At 41.5% G+C, this 12,980-nt stretch overlaps 1 protein-coding gene across 2 annotated transcripts; it reads left to right on the plus strand.

The window, feature by feature from the left end:
* The first annotated feature begins 599 nt into the window (after positions 1-599).
* Positions 600-9,537, plus strand: LOC138593500 (sodium-dependent neutral amino acid transporter B(0)AT2-like). 2 transcript variants are annotated; one of them, XM_069664532.1, is made up of 13 exons: positions 600-888; positions 1,972-2,191; positions 2,636-2,793; positions 2,966-3,086; positions 3,176-3,351; positions 4,788-4,898; positions 4,988-5,229; positions 5,327-5,504; positions 5,614-5,815; positions 5,922-6,081; positions 6,175-6,337; positions 6,583-6,730; positions 8,007-9,537. In XM_069664532.1, the coding sequence occupies exons 2-13, from the start codon at positions 1,972-1,974 to the stop codon at positions 8,027-8,029; spliced, it is 1,902 nt and encodes a 633-aa protein (XP_069520633.1). In that variant the 5' UTR covers positions 600-888; the 3' UTR covers positions 8,030-9,537. The 2 variants fall into 2 exon arrangements, with proteins under 2 accessions (XP_069520633.1, XP_069520632.1); XM_069664531.1 differs by having other exon boundaries at positions 6,583-9,537.
* The last annotated feature ends 3,443 nt before the right edge of the window (positions 9,538-12,980 follow it).

Genomic DNA, 12,980 nt, shown 5'->3' on the forward strand with positions numbered 1-12,980 from the left:
AACACCGTAGTTCTAATTTCAGTTACTTTGCAAATATTTAGGCTATATTCAAATCAAAGAAAAGCCTATTAGAATGGGGTATTGTACACAGCTACATTCATTTGTCTGCATTAGTATATAGCCTAAGTGATAAAAATCCGATGATAATATATTTAAAAAATGTAATGGAAAAACAATCCTTAATGGTAGGAGGCTCTTACCTGATTGTTTACTAAGTTAATAATGACTTCTATTTACCTGATAATAATTGCCCACATTTAATGCTACTAGCTTTTAAATGTGTACATTTTGGGTTTATTATCATCGGAGAATAAATGTAATATACATTGGTTTTGGATTGGTAGTTGAAAAAACAAGCAATTTAAAGACGTCAAAATAATTTTGCAGTCGATATTTCAGAAAAGAATCGACAGAATAATAGATAATACAAATATAAGCTGCAACTGGATGCAGTCGTCCCCATGGCGTGTTGGTAATCACGGCAGTTCAGAAATTTCTTACAGCACGTGAATCTAGCAGAGTAGTAGATGGGGTGGGGTTCATTGTTGCATCACGCGGAAGCAACAAACCCACCTCTACTCCAATAACCCGCGAGAATGTGCGGGTGAGAAGATTATCACCGCGTTTAATGCTTTTCTACTTGTTTTCATTTCTTTCTGTAGCGTTAAATGGCGTCGTTAACGTGTCGGTTTTCTCGTTGTTATGCTAAATTTAACTCGACGAATGAAGCAGAAGAATAACTGAGCTCGCGACGTGGTGTACAACAATCACACGTGCTCTTCTCTGCCTTTGAAGTGACCGACGGATAAGCGGTTATCGGCGATATTCTACGTTTTCTGACACTTCAGAGTTTCTTCTACTTCCTCGTGGATATTTGACGGTGACCAGGTCGGTTTGGTTGATCATGCATTTCAGTTTTTTTGTGAGTTTAGTGTAAGTCCAGACAAAGACACCTGCTAACGTTCATGTACTAGACCACGCGTCCTGTCGCTCTGTGTATATCACAAACCGCTTAAAGATGCTTTGTCTGACTTTATTTGTTAAAAGTGAAGATTGCATTAACATTTGTTTTGAACTTAGGCTAATGCTCTAAGTAATGTGGAAAATAGGAGGATAGACATTTATTGGAACTATCTAGTTTAATCAGGGATTATTTTACACCTGGGTTACAAGGTAAATACAATTAGTGTAATTAGCCACCTGTTGGAATAACGTTAGCTGTCTGCTGCTAGTAATCAGTCAAACACAGTGGAGGAAGATCCCTTTATAACAATGTAAACATAGTCATGCTTTCGACATTTTACTCAACTAAAATCAGAAGTATTAGCATTAAAAGTACTTTAAATACCAAAATTAAAGGTACTCATATCCGCATTTCGAAATATTGAATGATTTAAAATGGAAATATAATAATTGGAAGCATATTGCGTAGACAGCTTTCATGTTGCAGCTCGTAAACGTGATAATTCTTATCTTATTGCCTACTTATCTTTAGCAATACATCATAATTTATTTATTAACCTAAGTTATCAAATACACGTGGTAAAGTGAAAAGCATAGTAAATGCCACTGCAATGTGATAGAGTAGATCTATGATGTTGCTAAAAACAAATCTGGTGTGATGCAATGGTCCTTGCAGCAAGTTCTACCCTTTAATAAAAGCATATTGAAACCCAACAACATCACATCTAGAGCCTTTTAATTGTAATAAAGTTTCATTCGGACATAAATAAAAGAGGAACATGAAGACGTTCATGAAGGTAGGATTTATTGCAAGGCTGTTATCGACCTCGTAAAAGTGAAAACACTCACACTACCAGGGTAAATCAGTGAAACAGTTTCATTGCTTCCTTTTGTAGTAGTAAGTTAATTATTAAGCTACAACAACACATGATGCAACACATGGATTGCAGTGTTTATGTACCACTTCTTATCTTGACCTGTTCCTCTTTTTGTCTCCTATTGCCTTAGATGGAGAAGCAGCCTTTGCCATCTGACGATGACATGACAGGAACCAGAGAGTTGGAGGACGATGGGTTCACAGGCCTCGAGAGCCAGCAGGGCTCGTCTGAGCCGGCCGCTCGAGCCGGGTGGAACAGTAAAATAGAGTATTTTTTGGCTCAGGTTGGGTTCAGCGTCGGCCTCGGCAACGTCTGGAGGTTTCCATATTTGTGTCATCAAAACGGAGGAGGTGAGTGCTCATTATAATTTTTGTTATTATTATCGTTGCTGTTATTATTGTATTCCGTTTCAGATGGTGACACACGAGTTTAGGTCTCATGAGTCAAGACGAAAAAGGCTGCAGTGCAGGATAGTGATGTTATCGTCACAGGACGAGTATCTGCTTCTGATGCGTTTAGCTGCCTCTTAATCTGAGTAGTACTCTATTAAACATGTACAAACCAAACAAAATAAACCTTTCACAGCAGCTGGAAGTCTGATGATCCAGCATCTGGTTTCTATCTGTTTCCCTGGGAAACAATATAAACTGTACTGACTGTTGCTGCTTATGAAACAGTTGACATTGGATTTTAAACTCAAGTCCAGAGCAATCATCTGGTTTTCCTTTCAATAATTTTGTATTTCATTGTGGCGCTTATCTGCTCACTGAGTGTTGGTCCCTTCCTCTTGTCAGGGGCTTTCCTCTTGCTGTACGTGCTGCTGATGCTGTTGGTGGGAATCCCCTTGTTCTTCCTGGAGCTGGCAGCCGGTCAGGCCATCCGACAGGGCAGCATCGGAGTGTGGAAGTACATCTCTCCCAAGCTAGAAGGGATCGGATACTCCAGCTGTGTGGTGAGAAGCTGGTTATTACATGATTGACACACAGTGTACAATTAGTTAAAAGTACTGTGTCTGTTTTATGGCTTGAACATCAGCCTGCAGCTTTACAGAGAAGCTCTGCTCCATTATTCTAATTGACTGATGGACTTGTGACCCTGATAATCTTGTTCTCTAATGTTCCCAGGTGTGTTTCTTTGTGGCTCTCTACTACAATGTGATCCTGGCATGGAGTCTTTTCTATCTCGGGAACTCGTTTCAGTACCCTTTACCCTGGCAACAGTGTCCAAAAGAGGGGAATGTAACAGGTAAACGCAAAGCATTAAGGTGCAAACAAAAACAGACACAGGCATTTACAACCTTGTAGTGATGATTGATCTTTTTTCCTCTTCACCAGTAAAAGAATGTGAAAAGAGCTCCTCCACGTCGTACTTCTGGTACCGCAAAGCTTTGGATGTAACAGACTCGATCGACGAGACGGGCTCTTTCAACCCTTACATCGTCTGCTGTCTGCTGGCCGCCTGGACCATCGTGTGCCTGGGAATGTTCAAGGGCATCAAGAGCTCTGTCAAGGTAACTGTGGGATCTGCTGGGGAAATGTTTGGTTTGCATGTAGCAGCTGTGAGACACGCACAACTACAGGACTGAAGCATTTACCAGGCAGTTATCGGTGTGTTTGTATGCATGTAGGAGTATGATGGTTCATGTTTTATGGACAAACTTGTGTATGTGTTGTATATTAATTAGGGACCAGTTGAAGGAGACTGAGCCTTAAATCATGAAATGGAACAGAAGCCCTGTCTTACTGAAAACACCGGCTTATTGAAAAAGTTTGTGCAATCTCAGTTGGGTCAAATCCTGGTCATGTGTTAGGCTTAGATTTCCGTGTTTGACGTCACTGGAATGTCTGGCTTAGTCGTGACCCATTTCAGGTATCCACTTTATGTGTGAAAGTAATCAAGGAGGTTACGTAATTTTGCATTAATCAATACTCTTTTGTTTGTTTCCCCAAAACACATCTTAGACTTAGACTTAGACTCAACTTTATTGATCCCTTTGGGATGACTCCCTCTGGGAAATTCAGTCTCCAGCAGCTTATACAGTACAATACAATAGGAAAGAATCAGCACACAGAGGGTAAAAAATAAAGATCAAAATATATATATATATATATATATATATATATATATATATATATATATATATATATATATATATATAAAAAGTACACTCTTAGAAAATGTACAAGTAAACAGTGGGTAAGGTGTGGAAACGAGTACTTCTTTTATAGATAACATCTAAGAGGAAGCTTTTCTTGTTTCCTGCTCAGGCTGACGTTAAATGTGTCGCACAAATACTGTGTGAGGATTTACTCTTAAAGGGGCCGTATCTTTTTAATGGATATTCTCATATTTTGCATGCATTTTTGAGTGTTTGTTTACAGTGAAAAAGTGAAAACTGCATAATTCTGTGTTTTTCCAGAATCACCTTTTTAAAAAGGTCGCCTCTGAAACGGGCCGTTCAGACGAGCTGCAGGTTTCTACGTAGAACCTCGCTTTCGCTGAAATCGGCCAACCGTCATTCACCGTCATTCACCTCAGGCTGCCTTCTTGCACTAGCTTGTAGTCAAGTCGTCGTCAAGATTTCACCTTACCATTCAGATACCTCCTGGCGATTCTGGCTCGTACATATAAGGCCGAATAACTGATCCTAGGGCAGCCATGTTTGGAGTGACAGTGCAGTGCGGCCGCTCCCCCACGTGGGGGAGGGGCTGCGCAGTCACTCCAAATACCGTCAGCCAATCGTCGCTAAGGTTTGACCTTTGAATGGCAAAATGGCTTGTTCGTTTCAGGAGGAAGGAGAGACTCCAAAAAATAATTAAATTAACAAATGTCTACAATTTTTAAACAAACTTCAGCAACGTGATTCAAAAACACAGAATAATAGAAAATTGATTGCATAGCTAAAATATGTCTCCTTTAATGTCATGCTTTCTTCTTACCTCTTAGGTGATGTATTTCTCCTCCATCTTCCCCTACGTGGTGCTGTTTTGCTTCCTGGTCCGAGGCCTCCTGCTGGATGGGGCCTATGAGGGGATCATCTACATGTTCTACCCCAAGGTATCTTTGCAGTCTGGTAGATTGTTCAGAAGGGAAGCAGATATTAATACTTCTGTGGCTCACCTGTTGTTCCCTCTTTGATTTTCCAGCTGGAGATCTGGGCAGACGTGCAGGTGTGGAGGCAGGCAGCCACCCAGGTCTTCTTCGCTTTGGGCCTCGGCTTCGGGTCCATCATCGCCTACTCCTCCTACAATCCCAAGAACAACAACTGCCACCGTGACGCCTTCACTGTCTCCTCTATAAACTTCCTCACATCTGTGCTGGCCACTCTGGTAGTGTTTGCTGTACTCGGCTTCCGGGCCAAAGAAAAAGTCACAAAATGTATAGTCAGGTATGTTTAAGTCTTTTACATTGTTTTTAAAATTCTTCATCTTCTTTTTTTGGCCTGTGTTCACGTTTACTAATCTTTTGTCTTTTTCTTTTTCTAGTAATATGAAGGAGTTATCCTTTCACAGTGGTTATGTGGACAAAACCCTGATGCCAGGATTCAACTATTCTGATCCCAGATCAGTGTCTCATGAAGACTACATGGCCTGGTTTAAACAGTTTGGAAGTAAGGTCCCGGGCAATTTAACGGAGTGTGACCTGGAAAAAGAGATGCAGACGGTAAACCCTTTACGTCCCAGATTTTTGGATATTGTCCGTTTTCTTTGGTGTCGTTTATTTGATTATTGTGTGTGCATGAAAACTGAAGCTGGCTCTTGTTTGTGTTCAGGGTGTGGAGGGCACAGGCTTGGCTTTTATTGCCTTCACAGAGGCCATGTCACTCCTGCCCGGCAGCCCCTTCTGGTCGGCGCTCTTCTTCCTCATGCTGCTCAACTTAGGACTCAGCACCATGTTTGGCACGATGGAGGGCATCCTCGCACCGCTCGCTGACCGCTTCAAAACTCTGGCCAACAACAAGACCAAACTCACAGGTAAACACCTGGTTAACTTTCCTGCAAGCCTGTCCGCAGAGCTTGGTTGTGTATCCGCTCTGAAAGAAGGCTGATTTATCTGAACATGCTTGTTCTGTTTTTGCAGTTTTCAGCTGCATCATTGGCTTCTTACTCGGGCTGCTCTTCACCCAGCGCTGCGGGAACTACTTTGTGATGATGTTCGACGATTACTCGGCCACTCTGCCGCTCATCATCGTGGTGGTGTTTGAGACCTTCAGCGTGTCTTGGCTGTATGGAGCAGATAGGTGAGCTCTATGGGAAACTCTTATCTCATGAATTCTTTGACATATTGAACTAATGTTTGGCTAAATACGTGATGTCACTCTTTGTTTCTGAAGGTTCCTTGATGACATCGAGGTAATGCTGGGCTGGCGTCCCAGTGTGATTTACAAGTACCTGTGGAAATACATCTGCCTGCTTGCTATGCTGGGGCTGCTGGGAGCCACCACCATCCGGATGTTCATCACACGCCCCACGTATATGTCATGGAATGAAGAGAAGGTGAGGAGAAACTAGAGTCTTAACGTGGAAGAAAAGCGCTTTGAGATGAGTTTTGGCGTACATGTTTCTTGTGCAGCCACAGGACATGCTGCGACGTGAGTGAGGCAAACTGTAAAGCAAGATGTCTGCGGCTCTCTCCACACTGGCTTCCCTACTTGGAAGAAATAATTGATGGTGAATGATTCAAATTGGGTCTGTGCTGCACAGATGTACGTAGTGATTAATATGCTCTCTCTTTTTCTCAGGCTTCAGAGGTGACCCTGGAGTACCCTGGCTGGGCTCTGGCTGTTTTAGCTGCACTGATCATATTTGCCATGATGCCCGTCCCGCTGGGCCTGATCTACTCACTTCTGCAGGACAGAAAAAAGAAAGCAGCCAGGGACATGCAGATCGGTCAGTACAGCATCGTTAGCACTGATGACAAGTGTGAAACCCCCATGACTGACATGTCAGAGCGGAGCCAAAGGAACGGCACCGCTGCTTCCTTCTCTTAAACATTGGACTTGATTTCACACAGTGGAACACGCCTTGCAGAACAACCTCAGTAGGCCTTTTTGAAGCACAGTTCACTTGTCTCACAGCTTTCAGAGCAGCTGTGTCACAGAGAGCCTTTGCACTGTGTGAAAAAATATCCCTCCGTTTAATATTTAAAATCTTTTCCTACTTTTTTAACTTAAATTAAGTTCAAACATCCAGTAGAACAACTTTTTAAAAAGGTGTTACAGAAAATATGGAACAAATAATTTATTGGTGTAAATCGTTTTTACTTTTATAAAAGTTTGCCTTTTTTTTTAAACTAACAAATTCAGTGTTGTAGTGTTGAGGAGAGAATAACAGCGTGTTGCTGTTTGGAGTCTCTGGTGGTTGTACTCAAAGCTGTTGTGTTTTTTAATTTTCTGAATGGACTGCAGCAAAGCTGGGGTCAGCTTTAAGTATGGAGAAAGCCTGTAGCTGACTGAGCGAGTGACTCGCCTAGACATGGCGATGGTACATAGCTAACATTAGTCCAGACACAACCACTATGTGAAACAATCACTCCATGAATGCACCACAGCACAGTGTCACATCACAGGACCTAAAATGCAAACATGCCACAGAGATGGGTTAATGCCTGATGTTCACCATGACATTATAAAACCAACACAACTTAAACCTACTCTGTGCGACACCATTGTCTCACAAACAGTCCAGCGTGGAGCAGAGTAGAAGAAAAAACAGCCCTCCATGTCCTGCAGGTATGCGGGAGAGAGCAGAGTTTAAGCAGCCTGAATACAAAATACAACAGCACTCATATGACATATGAGTGGACATTATTATTCTTCAAACTGCATTCATGTATTTTATTCTTAAAGTAGTAATCTTGAAGATCTCTGTTTTGCTGTCTTTGGCGGCACCTGTGGCGATAAACGGTAATTGCAGGAGCACACTTCCCCAGATATCCAGACAGTGTCACATGTGTGACGTCCACGGTTGGCTCCGGTTGTAACTCTTGATTTTCCTGGCTGACGGTCGCTTTCCTTTTTAGACTGTTTGCCTTCATCTGAGCGTCAAATTTGTTTCTTTTTCTTTGGATTTTCACAAATTTTTGAAGTTGTATCTGTAGTCATCGATCTTTTCTTTGTTTGTTCAGCCATCGTAGATTACTCTTTACTCTGCTCTCTACTTACAGAGACCGGAAAAGCAGCCGCTTAGCTCCGCCTACCCTCTCTGGCAGACCAACCACTGCTGGGCGTCACTAACTGGGTCAACACAGACACCTAGTGCATAATTCTGCAGATGCAAAGGCTTTCATCAGTGGGCCATAGGCTCAATCAACATTGTGTTACCTCATTCTGCGATAGATAGAGACTTAACAAACATGTATTTAAATTAAAATCTTAGAGATTATCACTTTAAACGTAGCTTAACTTTGTCATGTGACACACTACTTTAGTACACTTTCAGAACACATATTTTGGGGGCGTTGGTTTAGCTCAGTTGGTGGAGCAGGTGCCCCAAAAAATCTAAAAAAAAAAAAATCTTAAAAAAACAAACAAATATTTCTGGGACAATTTTAGAAAATTGCTTATTTAATTATTCCAGGACTTCACATTGTAGACACATCCTGATTTAGGTTTCACCTGGTCTTGTTACCTTAATGAACTCTGAACTGAGACTTCACCGTGAATGAAACAGTCGTTATGAAATGATTATAAGCTGTGCTTTAAATTGAATTCTGATTTGAGCAATGTTACAAAGAAAAAGCTGAGCCTGATTTAAATGTATAGTGGGATTGTTACACAAGGATTGAAAGTTAACTCAGTTGTATGAAAATTATTTGTAAAGCCATTGGGAACAGTATTAATGCTATTCACTACACAGAAGCCATTCGACCATGTTTACAGCTCAAGGAACAGCCGAGTACATATCAAGTACTGTAATGTTTACAGATGTACTGTGCACACAGTCCATACTATGTATGCTTGTTAACATTCTCTGCTGATGTACAATACTGTAGCAAACATGCAGCTGTCGGCTTTGTGATTTGTTGTTTTAGCATCACTGTTTTCTTTAGTTTAGGGGAGAGGTGCGTCATCGATCTTTCAGCGTTGTGCAGCACACGGCTGCACAACGACTGATGTTTGCTGTGGTGTGACGGCATGGTACAAATGTTATGGTAAAGTTCTAATTGAGATGTAAATATGTATTTAATACAAGCAAAAAGTGTTCAAGAGCAAATGTAATTCATAGCATTTGGGTTTTTGTTACGTTAATTATTATTGGATATTTGCATGACATCGTTTGTGTTTTTAAAGCTTTTGTTTCCGAGGAAACGCCTTGAATGTTTAAACGGGCAGGACAAAGAACTCCTTTACTTCAGATATAAGTGAATGTAATATAAGTGTTTATATTGTAAAATATATTTGTAGAGTTAATTTTTTGCTCGTCAATGTTTTTTTTTGTCATCAATCAGATATGTAATGTAAAGACTTCACATTGTCAGTGGGTTTCTATCTAAATGATTTGACCTCTTTAGAGTGTAAATGTGCCAATACCAAGTGCCTTCAGACTGAGAGAGGCTGATTGAACAAAATGTTAACTGTATAGTTTTACTTTCTTCTCACATTTTCAATAGTAATTGTTGAGAGAAAATGTAATATAAAGCCATTACAATGTAATATATTTTTACTGTTTTATTAAAGGTCTTCTTTCAGCACACAGCGTAATGAGACAGTCTTTCATTTCTGAAACCTGCTATTTAAATATAGCCGTACTTTTACCTGACAGGGTCTTTAGTATTAACCTTTGCTCCCGGGTTTGACTCTGGTCCCTTAACCCTTTTTGTGCGTGTCAACCAAACTTCTCTTTTCCCAATATTTCCTGTCTATCCTGTGCCCCAAAACAAACCGCTTTCTTGTATTTTTCAGGCGTCCCCAGGCTACATTTGGCGCCTACATTCCTTGCAGTTTTCTGTTGTCATGTCTCTAACAAAACACACTGCTCCCCATCTGCAACAGTGTCTGCCTGGGAAAGTCGAATCATATCAAGACTCCTGCCAGAGGAAACATCTGAACAGCTGTACTGCAGAAAAGAAAAGTAAAGGCAGTAAGAAGAATTTGACCTTTAAATCTTCCTGATTGTAAGACTTCCAGCTCTGACTATCTGTACAATTCTGTGTGTGTGTGTGTGTGTGTGTGTGTGTGTGTGTGTGTGTGTGTGTGTGTGTGTGTGTGTGTGTGTGTGTGTGTGTGTGTGTGTGTGTGTGTGTGTGTGTGTGTGTGTGTGTGTGTGTGTGTGTGTGTGTGTGTGTGTGTGTGTGTGTGTGTGTGTGTGTGTGTGTGTGTGTGTAAAAACCTGGCAGCTTCTATTTGGAGAAAAGGGGCAGGTGGCCTGAAACAGGATGTCCAAGGCTATCGGGTAGCTCTAGCTTTGTAAGCACTGTTTAGACTGTAAGACACAGTGTATACTTGGCACATGTCTTTGGTTATCTTTCACATCTATCAGTCCTTGAGCACTTTGAGTGTCCTTGCAAAGCCGTGCAGACTGTGAGAGTGAAACACAAACCGCCCTTTATGAGAAGTGTTTCCAGCCAGCCTGCTCAGAGGACTCGGCCGTAACTACACAATGTAGATCTTTTGCTGAAGACCGAAGAGGAGAGTGGAAAATGTAAAAGCCTCTAAAAGAAAAATCTGATTGTTCACATTATGATTACGCACATTAAGGAAAACATGGAAAACATTTGTCCCAGCCAGTAGATGACTGAATAATTTAGTATCACAGTAAAAGAAAGTTCATATCTTCGTCCTAAGAATCCCTCAGGTTACTGTGTAAGGGATAAAGTAAAGTGAGCAGGTTATCGTGGAATGGAACCCTGACAGGGACTCGTGTAGGGGTCCTGTCTCACCCTGAAGGGCTTCCCCCTCTATAACAAGCTGCTCACTGTACATTATGCCGCTTATTGCACGGAGGATTCAGCGCAGCACCTGATTGGGGTTCTGCTTCGTCACTGTCAGAGTCTGTTTTCTTTTCCATTCACCGCCTTTAAACACCGCCGTATCCCGTACTGTGTTCTGTTTCACGTTTACTTCATGAGCCGTCTTCAGTTTTGTAGATCTCTTTGTCGTAGCCTTCAGTTTTCATCGTTTTACCTTTATTGATTTCTCTCAGCCGTTCGTCTCTTTTTTTCCCGCTGTAAACAGGCCGACGTAAAATTTACCGAACTTATTTCGGCGGAGTGATATCACAGTTGGTCCTCCGGGTTGCGTGATTACAGCCGCATCCCTAGCAACTGTTTGTTCTTCATAGCAACAGTCTGTTCTTCATAGCAACGGTCTTCTAACGAGAAATAACAGACCTCGGAATGCCATGATTAACCAATCAGAATCAAGTATTTAACACAGCTGTGTAATAAATTCCTTTATTTTACTTAGTAATAGAAAAACAGATGTTTGGACTTAATATTAAATGCACATGTTCTGTAAGTGTAATGAGATTAAAGCAGTACATTAATGTGTCAGCAGGGAGCTCTGTTGCACTCATGACAGAGCATTTCTCTCACAGTCAGTTGTGTGACCTCGGCAAAACCTCCTGATGTTTGTTTTTTGATTATTTTTCCCCTGTCACAAGTTTTATTTATTTAAAGATCTACATTAAAGCATAGATTTTACACTCTACTACAAACTCCAGCCAGCACAGAACGTGTAGCACACAGAAGAACTTGTGTAAGCCATTTTGTGTTGAGGTGTATGTGGAAGAGTACCCGCAGGTGTCCCTGTGGAAATACAAGGCGTCTGGGGAACCCAGTTGTCTTGGATGCAGTCTCACTTCAGTCAGCAGAGAGGCGGAGAGGACAGGACCAACACCCGGCAGAGAGAAACACGACATCCTCACTTCCAGCTCAGGTAAATATAATTGATAAGATTGACTTAAAATGTTAAAAGTTGCCTTTGCATTACATTGAAAGTGTTTGTGTGTTGATATGGAGTCAATTGGACAGTGTCAGGGGCCTTTTTAAGAGCAAGGTTTGCTACATACAAGCTACATCACAGGGTGTGAAAAACAACTGTTACATGTAGTTACATAACGCATTATTAGAACTCTATAATGAGCCCTGTTAGCAGCCAGGAGTAGCATGTATGCACTAAACTTTAAAAATAATTCAACTTTGGTTAAAACCTTTACATAAAAACAGTTTTTAATCATAATTTGATTGAGGTATCTTGCGTTTCACTCGTAGGTTTACCAGTGGATGACTCCAATGGCGGGCCTGGCTGCTCTCTGCCTGCTCCTTGTGTTTCCACTGAGCAGCTCCCAGAGCACCCTGCAGTCTGAGCAGGAGATCAACGGACATCAGGCCCCGGCAGCGCCTCCTCCTCCTCCTGCGCCACACATACGTGAACTGCTAAGAAAAGATGAAACCGCTCATTTAAATACCAAGCGGACGTGTGAGTGTAGTTCGAAGAAATGTTCTCTGTTACACCCATCAGTCACACCCATCCTGCACGGTGTTAGTGTCAGAAAGACAGCAAATGCCTGGATAACAAAGTTAATTGATTATATAATTTTGAGTGGAGAATCTCTTCATGTTTGTTGTGTGTGTGTGTGTGTGTGTGTGCCTCTGCAGACGCTCGTGTGGACAAAGATAATGCCAAAGTGGGTCTGTTCATCGCTGCAGCCTTGGGAACGTTCGCTCTGATGGCTGCGGTGTACTGCATCTACAACAAGTTCTACACCAAACAGCAGTACCTGCACACGCAGCTGCACGATGACTCAGGTAGACCCACGTGCTTGTATTACATTCAGATTAAGCACTTAGACTTGAGCTTGAGCTTACACTTACATCAATGCAGAGTAAAATGTGGCAGCAAATTGCATCAGAAACCTGTATGGGCATGAGTTTTGTTTGCCTATTTATACCTTTATATGTTTTATCTTATCTTACCTACACTACAAAATGGCACTACAGCAGATAAAACTGCCAACTGAAAGCATTAACACTTCTTTAACAACGTGACAAAATGAGGCTAAAGATTGAAATAGAAACTCCACATCAGCAGAATCAAAGACAGAGAAAGCTATCATCATCAACGGCTGATCTTTTTTTCCTCCTTCCTCTTGGGTGTCAGTTTTTCTAAAACATCACAGGCCAGTTTTCTGTTCCTTG

The sequence above is a fragment of the Semicossyphus pulcher genome, unplaced genomic scaffold (assembly GCF_022749685.1).
Source record: "Semicossyphus pulcher isolate SPU_LCO1_2020_fin unplaced genomic scaffold, fSemPul1.0.p SCAF_16, whole genome shotgun sequence".
Lineage (NCBI taxonomy): Eukaryota > Metazoa > Chordata > Actinopteri > Labriformes > Labridae > Semicossyphus > Semicossyphus pulcher.

Coding starts and splice junctions, on each gene's coding strand:
- LOC138593500 (XM_069664531.1), top strand. CDS start 1,972: ATGGAGAAGCAGCCTTTGCCATCTGACGATGACATGACAGGAACCAGA. Junction 4,899..4,987: donor TCTACATGTTCTACCCCAAG/GTATCTTTGCAG, acceptor TTGATTTTCCAG/CTGGAGATCTGGGCAGACGT. Junction 6,338..6,582: donor TGTCATGGAATGAAGAGAAG/GTGAGGAGAAAC, acceptor TCTTTTTCTCAG/GCTTCAGAGGTGACCCTGGA.